The sequence below is a fragment of the Cupressus sempervirens genome, chromosome 6, assembly GCF_028749045.1.
Source record: "Cupressus sempervirens isolate cs-2001-9-10 chromosome 6, ASM2874904v1, whole genome shotgun sequence".
Classification (NCBI taxonomy): domain Eukaryota; kingdom Viridiplantae; phylum Streptophyta; class Pinopsida; order Cupressales; family Cupressaceae; genus Cupressus; species Cupressus sempervirens.
Window position 1 is genome coordinate 311267431 of NC_143123.1, and position 20230 is coordinate 311287660.

General features: G+C 32.9%; 1 protein-coding gene across 4 annotated transcripts in view; it reads right to left on the reverse strand.

Moving 5' to 3' along the window:
- Positions 1-15247: 15247 nt before the first annotated feature.
- The window catches only part of LOC149552444 (uncharacterized), a 169636-nt gene continuing 164653 nt past the window's right edge, over positions 15248-20230 (reverse strand). For 2 of the 4 annotated variants that reach the window (XM_089788004.1, XM_089788003.1), the window contains one exon: positions 15828-16593. In XM_089788004.1, coding sequence (XP_089644130.1) covers positions 16175-16593 — 419 coding nt within the window. In that variant the 3' untranslated portion in view covers positions 15828-16174. Of the gene's footprint in view, positions 15549-15827; positions 16594-20230 lie in introns of those variants that run through there. The other 2 variants (XM_089788006.1, XM_089788005.1) reach the window with 2 other exon arrangements.

Sequence of the window (20230 nt, forward strand, 5' to 3'; positions counted from 1 at the left end):
TTGAGTAGGTCTTCACTAGTTCAAGTTATAGGCAGAAATATGAAATTTGGGCCTTCCTAGTCAAATTGGTGAAAATTCAAAATATAGTTACAAGTCTGGTAAAAAAACATGGTAAAAGGTCTATTGGGTTCTTTTTGAGAATATTATGCCATTCTGGTATAATTTGGCTCCTTTTTTCAGTTATGAGGAATATTTGTTTTCCAGCTGTGATGAATTTCAAGATTGAAGTTGAAATCATGATTGAAGAATCAGATCTTTTTGGAATAAAAGAGAAAATGGAAAATATCTCTTGGTTAGGATTGAATTCTTTCATCATATATATATATATATATATATATCTTTCAGAACAAGGGTTGGTTCCAGTTTTGGAAAAAAATTACTCATTGTTGTGATACCATGTGTGTTCCAATCTTGAGTGTTCTCAGATTTTTAAAACTAGGGTTCCAATATTGATGTGTTCTCATCATTGTGACACCACATTCTTTAGCATATTTTCACTTGTATGAATAGCAGTAGGTAAGATAATATAGCTAGTTTTGATCTGTTAAGCATTTTTATGTTTTAATTTCATGCATTTGAATGTATAGTTTCAAGGAAATGAATACAAGTGAGCAGGATTTCTTTAGTTTCATTCTAATTCTTGTCTCCTATCTCTTGAATCTACAATCTTATGTGCTTTAAGGACAAAGAGCTGAGACCTATTTGCATCCCCTTAAGGTTGTATGGCTTATATGTTTTGTTGTTGGAATAAAGGGCCAAGTAAATGTTTGATGTGTTTTGACAGGGTTGTTGATTATTTGAGAAGGATACTTCATAAGAATGAGGTCTTTATGAACATCGATGCCTGATTCACAAAGTGATAAGATAGATCTAATATCTGGGTGTATGAAATATGTCATTGATATCACATATGTATGTGTTTGATTCATGGAATTTTCCAATAGATAAGGCATTGATCAGCTACAGGATCACTTGTTCATATTGTTGCATATTTGAGGTTTTGCTGAAATCAACATCATTAATCAAATGTTTTTCCCTTTCATGTTGAAGAGCTCAAAAATGTTACCCTCACTCAGTTTGTGGATTTCATAAAGTTGCAATTTTCTACTGCATATCTTTTTCATTGCATGATTATAGGAGAAATAATGGTTTTATTTGCTTTGCTTAGATTCAGTGTATGCTTTGACAACTAGTACTATATAAAGAATCTATAGGTCCACTCGCCTAGGTTTTGCAGAGCCTGAATTAGAAGAAGGGTCAAGCCTTATAGTTGGCCTAGTGTCTAAAATGGTATGTTGAAGATGGGAAGTAGCTGTCCATAGATGTATCTTGTTCTCATCGGGGTAATTTGAAACCGTGTTGTTTCAAAACTCCAACAGTTTAAACCTTGGAGACATGTCTTCTCGTCTCATATTTATATGAGATCCAAATCTACATTTAGAACATATCTATAACAATGGCAATATAATTACATTTTCATAAATGATCCATGATACTTAAAATTGTATAAGAGCTAGGTTACAAATATAAAGCAAGTGATGGAGAAGAAAGAAAATACATTTCATAAAGACAAGCAACAACTATATTATAAATTATGCAGTGCCATTGCAAATGCAGCAATTCTCTTGAAAATTAGCAAGGATATTTGATCGTAAAATATTTGGAGGCATCTTGTCACACCCACATGCATCTTTAATCGATCTAGTTTCTAGATTATAGACTACAATCATTGGAAATGTCATTGGTTGAAATTGATAAATCGGTGGTTAGCAAAAAATAAAAATAAAAATTATTGGACACTAAAACATTGCTCAATGTTGCATGGGGTAGCATTGATAATTTATACCAAAAAATTTATATCAAATTCAGAGTGAGTTCGATAGCTACCCTTGGGTGAAGAGAGTTTTTGAGAAAGTGACTAGAGGACATGACTTCCTAGGATCAATGTTCAAATGGAGAAATTTTGAGATGCAATCCTTTGCAGATGATATCTTCTTTATGAGGAGAGGTTATAAGAGAAATTCTTTGAAAAGTGCTATCCTCTGTGAGTGAGAAGTATGAGGTGAAAACCCTTTGTTCCACCCTCTAGTAGCAGTTATGGTAGGTCAACCATCTAACTTGGTTCATGGTGGATATCATGTGAGTTACTACAAGATGTTGTTGTGATTATGTCATGAAAGGTAATGATCTTTCACTGATGTATATATTTAGAGGGGAGCTATTGAAAGGTGACAATCTTATCAATAGTTGGACCTATTATCATAATAGACTACATCAAGTTGTTGTCTCGGCATGCCAAAAGTTATGATAACGAATAGAAGGTAACTATTGTAAGGTGAGAATCTTATCAATTGTAGACCTATCTCCTAATACCAAAATGTGTGTCATAACCCCAAATTTAAGGATATATGAATATTTGAATAACATATTATATAATGATAATAATTAACAATAATAATAAATATTATAATTACATTATGAAACCAAAGAAGATTATAATGTATTCACATTTGAATATATATAATATTAATAAATAATGATAATAATAATAAATTGATTAATAGACTAATCAATATAATATATATTAATAATACAAGAACTAATATAAACAATAATACAATATGATATTATATTTATAACAACATATATTTGAATACATTATTATAAACATACAAGGTTATATAACATATTTAATACTTATATCTTATAATATATATATATATATATCAACTACAAATACTCTTTAAATATATATCTTATATAATTATATTGCAAACACCTCTTTCAACATACATATATGCGATAAATAACAAATTCAATAACAAATCAAAAATAATAATAAAAGCATAAGTCGCATCCTTTCATTCATAACTCTCCAAAACCGATTCAGCTTATTTAGGTAGGTAAGGATAGAAGTATGAAGGCATCAATGGAAATATAGCAAAGTCAATGGTACTAAAAACATTGAATACATCGCAGACCATTTCATTTGGTTCATTCTTCCATAACCAAAGTGCAAATTACTAAAGAAGAGAACGGATTATTATCAAATTTATAAAATTCAAGAAGAAATTATCTAATATCCTAAAAGGGAACATTACAATTGGTATCAGAGCCATGATTCTGCCATCCTGTAGATGATAAGAAAACCAATCCATATCCAGTGCAAAGAGATTTAGTATCTTCTCTATGAAGGATATACATTACCTAAAGTCATCTAAGGCACAACTGCGGACTCAAACATTTATTTATTTTATTTATATCCAGTATTGGATCACTCAAGATGGATATATTCTGTGATAAAGATTAAAAACAATGTCAAGGGAAATCATCATTATAATAATTTACATCAAACAAATGATAAATGACCAATATGCTCTTATTGCCTCAATCTGAAATGCTTAAACAATAAACATACATTGACTATTTTAAATAGAGCAAATAGAATAGCCGTAAATGTGGGTACACAATCGATTATCTATAGAAAAAAGCCAGTACATTGAATCAATGGAGAAGGAAGTAGAGACAACGAATAAATCGAATGAGTAGAGGAGCAAAGATAAAAACGTATAGGCAGTACGGGGATAGACACCTGGATACAGATAAGATATTGAAAGGATAAAACGAACAGCAAGTGCAGCATATCCTTCCAACAAGGATAAGAAGGATAATCAAACAAATCCTTCCAACATATACCTCAAGCGTCCAGTCAAGGCGTAGTCAGTGGCAGAATAATATTTTGATCACTGAACTCCAACAATGTGATTTGGATAGGATGGAATGAAAAAATAATAATAATAATAATTAATTGATGTTAGCAATGTGAGGGCAGCAACTTGTAAAGAAAATATGATCATCAGTGATATGCACTGATTGGAGAATGGAGAAGAATACCAAGTCAGTGTGAGTAGAATCATTGATGGTAGAAATGATAAAGCTCTCAAAGGCACTGAAACATTATCCAGTCAATTTTCATCTAATCCCTATCAAACTATGGAGGAAAATAATAAGACATGATTAGCGGCATACAAGTTAGAGAAATATTATAAGAGATATTAGATCCAACTCTTCACAGTCGAGAAAGGAGAGGGATTATTACTGATATATTCAACTTATTGTTCAATCTGCATCAAGTTTTATATACGTCATAGGGATCCAAGATAGGAGATTCATTCAATATTCAATATAGCATTGACTCTAACACAACAGACCAATGACCAGAAACATAGCGAATGCAAGCCAAGAGAAAGATTTATGGAAAAAGCATAAAATTTAGAAGATATCAGTCCAAGGTGACATGGAGGAATGTCAGTGCATCTTTATTTAAAATAAAGACGTAAATGAAGGTTGATGCAAGCGAAAAGTAATAAGTTACGATGGAGCAGAAGACATGGGAAATATAGATAAAATTCTTACCATTTCTAGCCGCTCTGCATGGCATTTACTGAGGATTAAGTGAAGAACTTCTAATGTGAATTGGATTCCAAGTTATTATGTGATCTTCTGAACAACTTATTTGTACAAAGTACAAAAATACACCCTAGATCTTCATCAGAATGCTATGGAGAATCATTCATATTAATTTGTAAAGGCATTTGAATAACAAGGATCTCTTCATAAAAGGTAAGTAAGTATGTTATATAATTATGAAATATTAATACCATCATGCCTATAATGATCTATTAACATATTTTGTATTACAAATAGTGAAACATTCAAATACCTATGATCCATGGTTATATTGGAGAGTCATGTAGAATGCTAATGGAATTAATTAATAGACAATAGTTTTCAATTACAATATTAATGTCGAAAGAAATGAAGGATAAAATAAAAGTTTGTTGATATGAAAATAAGTATATATTATCATTTGAGTATAATCTATTCATTATAGTCTCTCTCTTATTCTTTATCTTTTATTCGAATTATGTGCCTTGATCTTTTCTTCGAGAAATTTCTTGCAAGAAAAGAGGGAGATTAAGATTCAGAGGGAGCTTCGAGGAAGTTCAACCATAGTTAAAATATGAAATTATATTTTTTCTTAATTAATGTAATCATAAAGGTGTAAAATTGATTATTTGAGAAATGATTTAGGGATTTCAAGTAGCTTTCCTATGGAGTCTACAATCAAGGAAGGTCTATAAGACGCCTTATTGTAGTACTAGTTAAGGGAAAGACTATATCGAAACCCTACTGTATATAGCTTTCCTATGGAGTCTACAATCAAAGAAGGTCTGTTAAGACACCTTATTGTAGTTCTAGTTAAGGGAAAGACTATATTGTATTTAACTTTCCTATGGGGTCTACAATTAAGGGAGGTTTGTTAAGACACCTTATTGTAGTACCAATTAAGGGAAAGGTCATATTTAACTTTCCTATGGGGTCTGCAATTAAGAGAGGTCTATTAAGACACCTTATTGTAGTATCAGTTAAGGGAAAGGCCATATTTAATTTTCCTATGGAGTCTGCAATTAAGGAAGGTCTGTTAAGACACCTTATTGTAGTAGTAGTTAAGGGAAAGACTATAAGGGCATCTGTCCTTCCTATGGAGTCTACAATCAGGGAAGAGCTGCTATGATACCCTATTGCAGTACTAGTTAAGGGGAAGATAGTAAGGGAATCCTACCACTTTCCTATGGAGTCTGCAATCAGGGGAGAACACCCTATTGTAGTACTAGTTAAGGGGAAGATAGTAAGGGCATCCTATCAACTTTCCTATGGAGTCTGCAATCAAGGGAGAGCGGTTAGGACACCCTATTGTAGTGCTAGTTAAGGGAAAGATAGTAATGACTCCTTTTTGCAAGAACCTTTCTAGCCAAACAAGCAATCCACTAAGTAGACCACCTCGTGTAGATGCCCAACACCTACCACCAGGTCTAAGGGGGCCAAAGTTCCGCTCTTGGGCTTAGCAGGGAATTGGCTTGGATTAACTTATTATCATTCGAATTTCTTTGAAGTTTATATATATTTACATGCATGAACTGATGCTTATTTTGAGGTTGCAAGGTTCATAAGCCTAATGAAAAAATATAGTCATTGTGCATTGTTAATTTTAGGATTTAATCAAGGCTATGTATGATGTGTCTACATCGTGTCTACTTCGTGTCTTCATGCATCAAAATGTATGCCTCGTATTTTCTTTGTGTCTTCATGCATTCATATATATACTTTGCATTCAAATGCATACTACATGTGTGGTTCTTTACAGAATAGAATGAAATAATCTTATAAGTAAAAATTTGAATGGGATCTAGTAGTCAAATTTCATTATATAAGGTGAAACAAATATGAAAATGATTATTGCTTGAGGACAAGCAAAGTCGGGAGGGGTAGACTTGTCATGACCCCAAATTTAAGGATATATGAATATTTGAATAACATATTATATAATGATAATAATTAAGAATAATAATAAATAGATAATAATAAATATTATAATTACATTATGAAACCAAAGAAGATTATAATGTATTCACATTTGAATATATATAATATTAATAACTAATGATAATAATAATAAATTGATCAATAGACTAATCAATATAATATATATTAATAATACAAGAATTAATATAAACAATAATACAATATGATATTATATTTATAACAACATATATTTGACTATGTTATTATAAACATACAATGTTATATAACATATTTAATACTTATATCTTATAAAAAATATATATATCAACTACAAATATTCTTTAAATATATCTCTTATATAATTATATTGCAAACACCCCTTTCAACATACATATATGCGATAAATAACAAATTCAATAACAAATCAAAAATAATAATAAAAGCATAAGTCACATCCTTTCATTCATAACTTTCCAAAACCGATTCAGCCTATTTAGGAAGGTAAGGACAAAAGTACGAAGGCATCGATGGAAATATAGCGAAGTCAAGGTATTAAAAACATTGAATACATCGCAGACCATTTCATTTGGTTCATTCTTCCATAACCAAAGTGCAAATTAATAAAGAAGAGAACGGATTATTATCAAATTTATAAAATTTTCAAGAAGAAATTATCTAATGTCCTAAAAGGGGACACTACAATGTGTTGGAGCAAGTATTATCATGGTTCTTTGGGCTGGATTTTGCCAGACAACTTGATAAACACTCATCATGGTTCTTTAGGCCAGATTTTGCTAGAAACCATGAAATTAAATTGTTATGGTTCTTCGGGCTGAATCTTGTCAAACACCAAAACATAAATTTATTATAAACCACACTTAAGGTGGTGTTTAAACTTATATTAAAGTTATAGAATTTGCTCCAATCCCCTCTTTGCTAAAGGAGTATGTAGAAATTTAGCCTCATTGTGAATTGAAGCCAATTCCATATGTAATATATGTAATTACATATATGTGTGTTGATAGATTTATGTTGATATCCTTAAATATGTCATTCTAGGAATATCATACTGAGATGATATCTCTTCAATACTCAAGAACATAATAAGTTATCTATCAATCCTTCCTAACTAATAGGGAGTGTTATGCTTGTAGTTACAGTCAAATTGATAGGATCATGAGTTTCATTACTGATGGTAAATCATCATTAGATAAATATTTTTTTATATACATATATTATTATATATAATATATAATATATATTACATATATTATATTATATATATAATAATGTGTATATTATACATATGGTTATTTATATTATTAATATACTAACTAATGATGTTTAAACCTTGGAGACACATCTCTTCAAGTGACATGTCTCCTCCTCTCATACTTATATGAGATCCAAATATGCATTTGGAACATATCTATAATAATGGCAATGTAATTACATTTGCAGAAGTGATCCATGTTACTTAACAAATATGATAGAGATGCAGTTCATCATGGGAAGAAGAATGTGTACACTTTCAAGAATGGGGTCACTTATAAATCTAGTCACTTGTTGAAGGAGTGGATACCTAAATAAACTCAAATGTACTCTTAATGAGTGGTAAAGATTTCTTGCATAATTGCAAACAAGAAGGAGTTGAGTTTGGAATTGTAGTAAAGCCCAAAGAAGAGGACAAACCAAGGCCAACATTGCCTATGAAGGTAAAGAAACTGTTGGATCAATTTAGAGACATCATCAGTGATGCAAGACTAACAACCTTACCTCCTTAAAGAGTCATTAACCATCAGATAGACTTCATACGAAGGGCATATTTGCCTAAAATAACCGCATACAAGATGACACCAAACGAAAATAGGGAGATTGAAAGACAAGTTCAAGAGTTGCTTGACCAAGAATTAATAAGGAAAAGTATAAGTCCATGTGATGTTACAGTTGTCTTCGCACCAAAGAAGGGAGGTAAGTGAAGATTATGTACTGATTCTAGGGAAATTAATAGGATAACTATAAGATATAGGTTTCCTATTCCTAAAATAGAAGACTTCATGGATTGTCCAAGGAGGAGAAAAGTACTTTACTAAAATTGACCTTAAGAGTGGATATCATCAAATTAGGATGAAAGAGGGGGATGAGTGGAAAAAAAAATCTTTCAAGACTATAAAGGGTCTTTAAGAGTGGCTAGTTATGTCATTTGGTCTCACAAATGCACCTAGCACATTTATGAGGTTAATGAATGAGGTGTTGAAGAATTACATAGGAAGGTTTTTTGTAGTTTACCTTGATGATATCCTCATCTTTAGCAAGTAAAAAGAATACATGAAGCACCTAGAGATTGTGCCAATGAGATTACATTAAGAGAAGCTAGCCATTAATCTAGAGAAGTGAGTTCTTGAAACAAGAGCTTGTGTATTTAGGTTTTTTAATCTCTCAAGGTGACTTAAAAATGGACCCAAGGTAGAAGCCATCCTGAATTGGTCCACTCCAAAAATAAGGACTTATGTGAGGAGTTTCCATGGATTGGCCCAATTTTATAGAAAGTTTATTAGAGGATTCAGTGAGATATGTGCACCTTTACTAGACACTATAAAAGGTGGAATCAAGCCCAAGTTTAAGTAGACAAAGGAGGCTAATGAAGAATTTGAAGAGTTGAAACAAAAGGTTCCTACACAACCTATCCTAGTGTTGCCAAGCTTTGAAAATTTGTTCATTGTGGAATGTAATGCAAACAATGTAGTCGTGGGAGCATACCTAAGTCAAAAAGGGAGGCCTCTAGCATTTTTTAGTGAGAAGTTGAATGAAGAAAAGTCAAGGTATTCATCTAATGACCTAGAACTTTATGCATTGGTTCAAGCTCTTAGGAAGTGGAGACACCACCTTTTGCCCAAAGAATTTGTAGTTTGCACTTATAATCAAGCTCTAAGATTCATAAACACACAAGAGAAGTTGAGTTATAGACATATCAAATGGATGGAGTTCCTTCAAGAATATACATTCACTATAAAACATAAGAAGGGTCAAAATATCAAGGTTGTAGATGCACTCGGTAGAAGGTTGCTCACTGTTCAAGAAATCAAGCTCCAAAGCATTGGTATTGAAGGATTTAAAGATCAATGAGGGTGATGAAGATTTCTTAGAAACCTACAAGGTATGTGTTTATTTCAATAATCATTTTCATATCTTGTTTTTTTATTATACTTTACAAAATAGATTTTTGTTTAAAGGTAACTAGCAATGTTTACCCAAGGGGTCTATGAGGGAAAACCTCGTACAGTAAAAGCACAATGGGGGTCTCAATAGCCATTTTGGTCTAAACAAAACTATAGACTTGGTCCAAAGGCATTACTACTAGCCAAAAATGCTAAGAGATGTAAGGAGGTATGTTGAACAATGTGTAGTTTGTTAGAAAGCTAAATGAACATATTCCAATGCAAGGTTATACCAACCTTTACCTACTCCTAATAGACCATGGGAGTGCCTTAGTATGGCCTTCATAGTGGGCTTACCAAGAAAAAATACTAGTTTTGATAGTGTCTTTGTAGTAGTTGATAGATTTAGCAAAATGATCCATTTTATACCTTGTAAAATAACTCATGATGCTAGCTAAATTGCTCATCTCTTTTTCAAGGAAATAGTAAGGATTCACGACTTACCAATCAGTATAGTCTCTGACAGAGATGTGAAATTCTTGGGGTATTTCTAGAAAACTTTTGGGAAAGACTAGGTACAAACTTGGCATTTGTTTCAGCATGCCATCCTCAAATAGATGGTCAAACAAAAGTGATAAATAGAGTGCTTGGAAACCTTCTTAGGTGTTTGAAAAAAGAGTATGACCTCATACGTGAGATCAACTGATTCCTCAAGCTGAGTTTGCTTACAATGATAGTGTAAATAGATCTATTGGGAAGAGCTCATTTGAAGTGGTCTATGGCATCCATCCAAGAGGAGTATATGAACTCAAAGAATTGAAGAATCATGGAGACATCAGTAGACATGATGATGACTTTTTCTAGTCAATGAGAGAAGTGTTGATAGCATGAATGTTGATGGTATTCCTTTGGGGGAGTATTTTAAGCATTGCAAAGACTATTTATGATTGACATGTTGCATTCATGACTGTGTTTGTCATTGATGTCAACATAGCATTGTTTCGATGAAGATTGATAGAGTAGTTGACAGAGAATGAGGTCATATGGATTGTGTATTGATGACCAAGTCAAGTGCAGTAAAGGATGTGTTCTACATTGTATGTTGATGACATGGATAAGTGCGCATACAGAGAGTTGAAGACATATAGAAGATGTGCTTGATTTATAGAAGCTAGTAAGAAGACAAGGTACTTGATAAGTGGTTTCTAATGATTGATTTGTCTCTCTTAACTGAGACAAAATCGTGATGAGCACAGTTAGACTGTGATAATAGACAACCTGATGATGATGTCAGCAAGTGTAAGGTCTGAGGTCGCACAAGTGGAAAGTTGTAAAGACTGTGAGCCAACAATGACTTGTAATTGTGAAAAGATGTAAAGTTTTGTAATATCTTAATGTGGTCCTATTATAATTAATTGAGAAAGCCTCAAGGTTGTCTCAAGAAATTATTTTGAGGATATGGTAAAAAGGAAGGTTATTTTCATTTTGATGATGTATGAAATCAATATGTGATTAATGTATAGAGTGTGAATTGTGCAAGTGATATGTGAAGTTGGTAAGTGTGTGTAAGCAATCCAAGGGATTATTTGGATGCATGATTGATGATCTAGTATTGAGATTTGAAGAGGATAAGTCCTGTCAGAGAACAAAGGAGCTAAACTTTTCTATTATTCTGCAAGGAATAATAGAGAGATCAATTGGAAAGTAAGTTTAGTGGTCTTGCCCCTAAAGTTGTTTGGAGAGTGGATCCATCTACCTTCTACAACTTCTAATAGGGTTGGAATCTCCTGATAGGGATTCAAAGTCTCCTCACAAGAACTGATATGTACTAAATGTATTTCATTGGCTCCTAACAAAGTCCATCCTCTAACAAGGAACTTTTATATTAGTACATCATTTTGTGGGTACCATCCCCACTAGGATTTTCCCTCTGACCAAGGGTTTCCCTAGTTAACATATCTTGTGTTATTGTGTATGAGTATCTTCTTGTGGTTGTTGATTTTATTGTTCACATGCTTAAGGATTAATAAGGTTGATAAATGTTTTAATAGTTGGATAACTTATTCACGCATGCCCCCTCCCTCTCTCCCCTCTCAATTATCTTGGTGCACTTTACTTTCTAACAAGTAGATGAAAATGTGAGGACTTTGACAAAAGCAAACCAAAAACTTAAGCCTAACATGAATGAAAGAAGGAAGGAATTGCAGTTTGAGGTAGGAGATTGGGTGATGGTACATCTCAACAAAGCCAGGCTTCAAAAAGGCATCCCTAGTAAGTTACAAATGACAAGAATAATGCCATGCAAAGTCCTAGCCAAATATGGGCAAAATGATTATAAGATAGACCTTCCCAAAGAACTATCTATCACCCCCATATTCAATATGCAAGATCTAGTCAAATACAAAGGTCCTGATGTGGCAAAGAAAGAATACAGTACATAAATTGATAGTGATGTAAAGGAGCTCAAAATAACCATCCAAGTAAAGCCACAACCTGAGAAGATATTAGATTCAAAGGTGAAGAAGAAAAGACATAAAACGTACATGGAGCATCTTATTAAATGGAGACGCCAACTTGAATCAAAGGCTACTTGGGTAGTAGAGAGTGACTTTGAAAAACTGGGCATCAGTATGGAACTTCTATCTCCAAGGTTGACTTAATTTCTTTGTTGCATGCAGGGAATGATACAAGAGCACCTAGGGTGTTAGGTTAAACCCTAAACTATTTCAACTTGTAGTGACCTTAGCCAAGACACTAGTGAATATGGGTTAGAAATGAGTCTTAGAGTGTGTTGGAGTGTTTGTGAAGTCAATTTAATGAGTATGTCAAAAGTTGTCAATGTATGTTAAAAGTTGTCAACTAGGGGTCAAATTGGGTCAATAGGTGAAATGGACCTAAAATGTGTGAAATGATGTAGAAGTGTGTTAAATAGCCTTAGATATGCTAATCAAGTCAAACTTCACTTGTTTGGATGAAATATGAGACGTACTATGATCAAAATGTCAAAATTGCAAAAGTTGTCAATGACAACACTACAACTTTGCACTGTTGTCATGACAACAGTTGACAAGATTGGGCAACAAAGATAAGAAGCAATTGTGGGTTAGTTTGGATAGTTGAAGCATGAGTTATGAAGCTACTAGAGACCATATAAGGTCTGAGATTAAGGTTGGCAACTTTACATATCATTTTGCATAATCAAGCAATCAATTTTCCTACATTAATCTGTTGCAGTCACTTTGCAACTTGAGCATCTACATGTTAATGGATTGACTAGAGATCTTTTCTTTTCATGGTTAGATAGAGCATTGAATCTACTTACTTTGTATGCATTTTGAGGTTTAGATCTTTTTTTTTTATAGGTGTAATAAAAATCTTTCCTTTGTGACTAGTTTATTGGTCAATACAGAGCTGGAAGATTTCAATTGGCCCTAGAATGAATTCCAATGATGGGAGTTGTATGACCTCTTGGAATATACTAGGGTAATGTATATACGTTGTATGTATGGAGTTTGGGGTCATAATTTTTAGGTTTTCTATTTTTTACACCAAGCCCTAGGCGAGACAAGGCGTACTCGATTAAGAGTCTTGGAAGTTGCAAAGCAAGATTGGAAGGCTTAATTGATTGACATAATCAATCCAAGTTTGTGGAAGTGTAGAGGGATGTTTAGAGAACCAATGTGCAAGAGGAGAAGGCACAATGAGTTCATTTGTGGGGTGTTTGTAACCCTTGATTTCAATACAACACAAATAAGTTTGAAACCCTTAAATTTAGGTATATTTTTAGGAAGGAATTTTACAAACAATTTGGAACCCTAGAACCCTAAAAATCTTAGTTCTCTAAAATGGGTATCAGGAACGATGATTTTCAGGAACGATGATTTGTTTGGGGTCTTGGTTGGCAAGTTTCATAGATATTGCTCAAAAACTCAATTAAGAGTCCTAATTAGACCAAGAAGGTTACTAGCCCTCATTCCAAGGGTTTCAAGAGATCAGTAAGGAAACCATGAAAGGTAGGAATAAATTGACATCAAACATAGTTGAATGTGTAGTTTGGAAGCCTTCCCATCCAAATTTGTGAGAAGCATGGCCAAGGTGTGTTGAGTGTGGAACTTAGTGAGTTGAGGCCTAAGGAGGAGAGTGAACTAGTTGGAGAATCTACTTGGTAGAGAGATCTTTGGGGAAAGAGGAATTGGAGTAAACGTTCCTCTAGTGTAGGGTATTAGGAAGAACCCTAGAAAGGTCAAGATAAGGACCTTGTGGGAGTCCTCAAGAGAGTAGCGCTCAAGTGGAAAGATCTCAGAGCTAAGAGATTGCCCACTCATGGAATATCGACCTACACTTGGTCGATGATATTGGACCCTAAGTTATAGAGCACTTCATGAAGGTTGGTCTTCCAAAACTATTGTTATAAAAAAAATGGGCCACAAAACCTATAAAAGCAACATAAAGAAAGATGACTTTGAATCTAAAAAATAGAAGAGATCATTGTGTCATAAACAATAAAAATGAAAAATGATCAAAACCTTTGCTAAACATAAAGAAAAAAGTAAAAGAAAAGTAATACCCAATTCACAAAGGCCAAAAATATGTAGTGAAGAGTTAATACCAATCCATGAACTTACACACAAACTACTTAGATCTCAATTTGAAAAGTTGAAAACACCCAAGCAAATAATTAAACAATATTTTATAATGACCTTTAATAAAAAGAAGAGGAAGTTCTTCTCTTCAAAAAGCTTGGTGTTTTGTTAACATGAAGTTTTCACTAATTGCACTAAATGTACTACATGTGATCAAGATTAAAAATCTTGATCACATGTAGTATTACATGTGATGTAATATGAAATGACAAAAATATTGTTTTATCACTTAAGTGATTCAGACTTTTTTTATCACTTTGCAATATATGTTACATGTAAAATAATATGCATTGTTAACTAAAAGGTTTGATATTATGTACATGTTAGGTTTTTAACTCATTTTACAAATGTATTTGCATGCCAAACAATATGCAATTATGTTCAAATGGTTAGCTCACCTATTAATTTCAAAAAAAATAAAAATTGCACATTACATTGCATGTAAACAATACACTATAGTGTTCTAAAACTCAAACATAAATACAAGAATACAAAACTTAGAAACTTAACAAAAATGAATGAAACAAAAATGAAGATCTGTTTTTTGACAACAAAGACTTTAAAAAGAAAACAAGTTAATTTCATTTTTTGAAAACATATTTAGAACACATGAAACCATGCCTCTATCAAAACTTTGTAAGGCTAGTTGTTAATTCAACCAAAACAAAATTAATGACAACTATCATGATCATCAAAAGGTATTAAATTATTATCTATTTGAAAAGAGAGAATTATTTGTCTTAATGAGCAATTTGAATAGTCTATTTGAAAAGAGAGAATTATTTGTCTTAATGAGCAATTTGAATAGCTTGCCCCCAATTTATGGACTTGTCTCCAAACCAAAATTTTGTAGGGTTAGTCTTTAATTTCACTAAACAAAATTAATTGCAACTATCATGATTATTAGAAGGCAAATTGTTATCTATTTAAAAAGAAAGAACTATTTGTCCTAGCAAGCATTTTAAATAGTTTTTCCTTAATTTATAGACTTGTCTCCAAATCAAGTACTAGAAGTTTTTGCATGTAATTAATTGTTTCATTGCATAGCATGCACCTCAAATAAAATAACTTGCTTAGATAGGTGCTTCTTAGGTATATCATACTCGTTCTATATGATTTTAAGTTACCTAATTTGACTGAGATGAGCATATGTGACTACGCTAATTTATTCCACATCAATTGTAGACTACATCATCTCTTGGCACTATATCCCACTCGTACCTCTCATTTGACCAAATTAGAATCATCATCATATATATCCAAATGCTTGTATAGCACATAATAATTCTCTTATCTTAAATCTCTTTAATACTTTCATAGCAGCTCCTTAATTTGGGGTGGTAAATTCCATAGCCAGATAAATCTTACAACATAAATAGTCCTGCATTCATCACAACATTCTAATTTTTCAAGCCCTTCCAGATATCCAACTAGTAAGGGTCTATTTATCATTAATTTCTATTTAATCAAGATAAGTGAATATACAGATATCAAGAAAATTAGAAAACAAAGAAGAACAAAATATGGTGAATTTCAATTGCATTGGTATGTTGCACACAAATTTCCACATACCACAGCGTACCCATGAAGTAAAATTATAGTAAATAAATAAAGAGGTGTTTGGAGGAAAACTATCAGACCATCTGAGAACAGCCAAAAATGCAAGAAATGTACCTTAAAAAGCAAATCTCCAAATTGCCCCAACTAATAAATGGCATTCTGTCAATGATAGTCAAGAACCTCTCAGGCTCTCAATTTAATCGAAGCTTTGTTTAATGAGTAATACTCCAAATTAATTTTTACTATCATTTTGTGTATGCTATGCTAAAATCTGTACAGTTTGAAATCTGCCAATCGGCAGCACATGATATCATAGGGTGGTACAATCCAATTCAGAGAAAACACACCTCTACATGTTTCTGATTCATAAGGATGATAGTATGCTCTGAATGGTTGAAGGTATGCACAACTAGCATGAATCACAAGAGTTTTTAAGCAACAATCATGTCAGGGAGCATTCTTTTGATTTTGCATGGTGCCGCCACTTATGTTTACCGCCAACCAGGGCTTACTGCTTGATGAACAATCAGGAAGAACTCTGATTCGTGTACCTGAAGAATGCTTTGTAGGGGGTGACATATTACTTGCTTGGACCTCATCCTTAACTTTGTCTCCTGCCACATTAGTCCTATTGTGTAGCAGCTCTTTCTTTGATCCCATACTAAGTGCTTCTGAAGGTGGTGAATGGGATACTGTAGAAATATTTCTATGGAGACCATAATGAGAAAACTGACTATCAAGTTCCTGTGTGGCCTCTCTTTTAATATGATTTCTTAGATGAACTTGTTCGTGATCATCTGGCTCATAAGTCAATCCCTTCACTTTATTATCATGCAGTTGTTGAGTTGAAAAAGATAATCTTTTAGCTGGACCAAAAAAGAATGCGAAACAGGGCATTAGTTTGTGATATTTTCTACGCAAGAGTGTGGAAGATTTAAATCATCTCAAGGCTACAAATAACTCTTCACTACAGAATACAACGGTAAACATAAGCAACAAAGATCTTACCCTCTTCTTGTTTTATTCCGTATTCTACAACAATAGACTGCACTGCCTGTGGACTAGGACAAAGACAATAACTTTGTCTTCGAATAAAAGCATGATAATTGATTATTCAAGCAACCTCATTAGTTCCCAGAAAAAAATTCTTGTTTTAACTTCAAGCCATTGATTCATTTCACAATTGTCAGCCCGTTAACCTAAAATGCTGGAGCCAAAAAATATGCCGCGTCTCTATATTCCATTCTGTTTCTAGGATGGGGCAGCAGGAGAGAACTTATAAAATATTGGAAACATCAACTATTCAAATGATAACTAACGCATTCACCATATTCACAATATATAATTACATAACATTACAGAAAATTGAGAATTCACATGTGACATACAAATTAACCCCAAAATAATGTATATTATAGATCATTACGAACCTTGTGCTGATTCGAACAACAATTTGAAACTATTACAAGCTTATTCAATCATCAAACTAAGACATCTACGAGTTCCTTGTGAACAACCACACTAGAAACAACAATTGGAAGACCAAGAGTCACAACTTAGAATCCACATTTTACAATTAGATAAATACAACCAATGAAAGACTAAGGGCCACAGCTTAGAAATTCACAAAGATGTCCCTCTTGGAATTGAACCAAGGTCTCCACTATAAGAACTCATTGCTTCAACCAAGCTAAACCAAGCTAAACCCCTTGGACAAATTAACAAAAAAATTTAAAATATTTATATTTGAATTGTCACTGTCATTATGGATGTAAAACAAAAGACCAAAATAGAAACAACAAAATGACAAAACTATATATTCCGTAATTCATAGAACCCACTTTCACCACACAATTTGCAGCTGTTTTGAAACTGATATAGATATCTTAATTTCTTAGATACATCAATCAAAAAATGCCAACAGATATATGTCTCCAGGTGCTTATTTATTCTCAATAATAACTTTTTAAATATCCAAATGTCTTCTAGATAGATGTCTTTATCTCCGGTAATCATATAAATATAATTAAATATGATTATTTTTCTTATAATACTATCTAATTAACAAGGAATTCTATTTTAGATTCAATTGAAAATTTTATTTGAAGGTATTAAAATACTATTCATTAGATTTTGTTTTTTTAAACCTAGTTACAATTAGAATAGTATAAAAACTGATTATGATAGGTTCATCTGAAACTGTTCAGCATAGAAAAACTTTCAGAGTACTATACTTTAAGCTACAGGATCACCACTATACATGACTTACATCAACCCATTTAATCCACTTGAGAGTGTAACTAAAACGATATAAGATTTACAATGTTTATCAAAAAATTATATAAGGCTGATTATCAGGTTCAAGACATGCTATTCATTTGTGGTCGGGCCCCATCCATCATTTGAATCCAGTGTTTGTATGAAAGCTGCATCAAACAGTTCATCATTCCATCCTGCTAAAACATAATCATTATTCAACTTAATCTCATCACCATCAGTAATAAGTGGAGCAGGCTGCTGAATACTAGTAGAAATGGGCATATCCTCCATCATTCTTTCAATTTTCTTAATATCATTCGGGTCCATCATATCTTTGAACTGATCAAGATACTGGAAAGCCTTGACCTCATCTTTATGAATAAGTAGCATACCATCCCTAACCAGCATCATAAATTGGACCATAGAAATTTCCAGAGATTTTTTATTTTTCTTTCACCTAGTTACATATCTCTTGATTAAAATTATTTATTTACTAATATCTTTTTACTAAAGTCTGCCATAAAATTATTAAATTTATCACTTTTTCTTTAACACCTTGTGTCATTTCACTCTATGCTGCAACTGTAGCTATACCTCTTGGTGTAATGAACTGAAAACTTTAGTTTTTGGCATTTGCTATTTTACTTACATTGTTATACATCTCTTCATAACTAGCATTTCAAATACCATATGTATAGTATATAGTATATACAGCACCACCTCTCATCATCCCCTGATCGCCCAGTCCCCAGGACCTGTGTTATACCAATTTAAACAACTTAACATCAATTTTAAACTATCTGTAATTAAGACTATAAAGTCAAAACCTGTGGTTATTATTCTATAATCCTTCTAGACTTGGTGAAGCCAAACTATTAGGAGAAACTCCAGATGAGTTAACAAGGAGCTTTGGTGTTGAGGAGCACATTTAGAAGTTGCAGCACCATTACTTCCTCGAGATCTGCAAACAATTTACCCAACCAATAAGAAACAGATCTCAGCAGTAAAACTCAAAATATGTCAACTTACAATCTCTCCGTAGAACATCACATGGATGTCTGACATGCTTCTAATCCTCATTTTAATGTGGAAGACTCCTCTTAAATTTTAAACCTTTCCAATTTCCAAATTGGAGACAACTCAAATTCAATTTAAAACAAAAAAACATATATGTCTTACTTCATATCTGAAACTTGTGATAATATTAGAGTGGGGCAGCTGAAGGAGGATTGCAAAAAGGTTAGAAGTTGTGTACATCAATGCTTTTCCATAGATGGGATCCAAACAAGTAATCACCTTGAGGGGTAAGTGGAGGAATGTATGACAATTTGTCCACAGTTATTCCTATGATTACATGAAATCAAACAGTATGGAATTCGAACCAAATAACTCAATGCTGTCCCTGTCACAGATTTAGGCAACTATGACTGTGGCAAATGCATTCAGACTTCGAGAAAACAAATTAGAACCTCTGATCCAGGCCCTGAGAAGGTTTCTGATGTCCTCTTCAATCTCATTCAATCATAATTAGGCTCGGGAACTCTTTCATGCAACATTTTTTAACAAAATGATGTTCTTTCCCTCTTGCAGTCATGAAAAGTCACGAGACAGTCATGCTAGGACTGAGCATTTCTCCTCGAGTACACATCTGATTGATATGAAACAAAACCAAATGAAAAGACCATTTAAAATACTACTGAATTCCAAACTCTTAAAAAATTTCCAACGGTGAATATAAGAGTTATCAACCAATTTGTTTTAAAACCCTTGTCATGGAGGGTTTTATGACTGTTTTGAAAGATCTTGATTGATATCCCTCTCTAGTTCACAGCAGGGCTCAAAACATTATTCAAATGAAAGAGGATCCACACCACTTCACTCGCCAATTGATTTCGAATCAAAATTCAATACCATGTGACAGTTTCAAGGTTTTGCAGTAAAAACAACAATAAATTGCAATGCTTTCATTTAAAACTTTCATTCAAGCTCCCATTGTGTGTTCCATTGACCCAAAGAGGAACCTTCAAGCCTTTCCAATGTGGTTTCAACTGTCTCCAACCAAATTTTGGATTAGTTGGACATTGCTCCCATAATTGACAACTTCTTTTGCAAATTTAGATAATTTACCTTGTAGGGTCTTGTTCGTGGCTCCTGGCAAGGAAGCCTTCATGCTAATTAGGAAACAAAGGAGAATATCACCCTTATAGATAATAATTAGCTTGAATTGCCATGAAGTCGACTTCC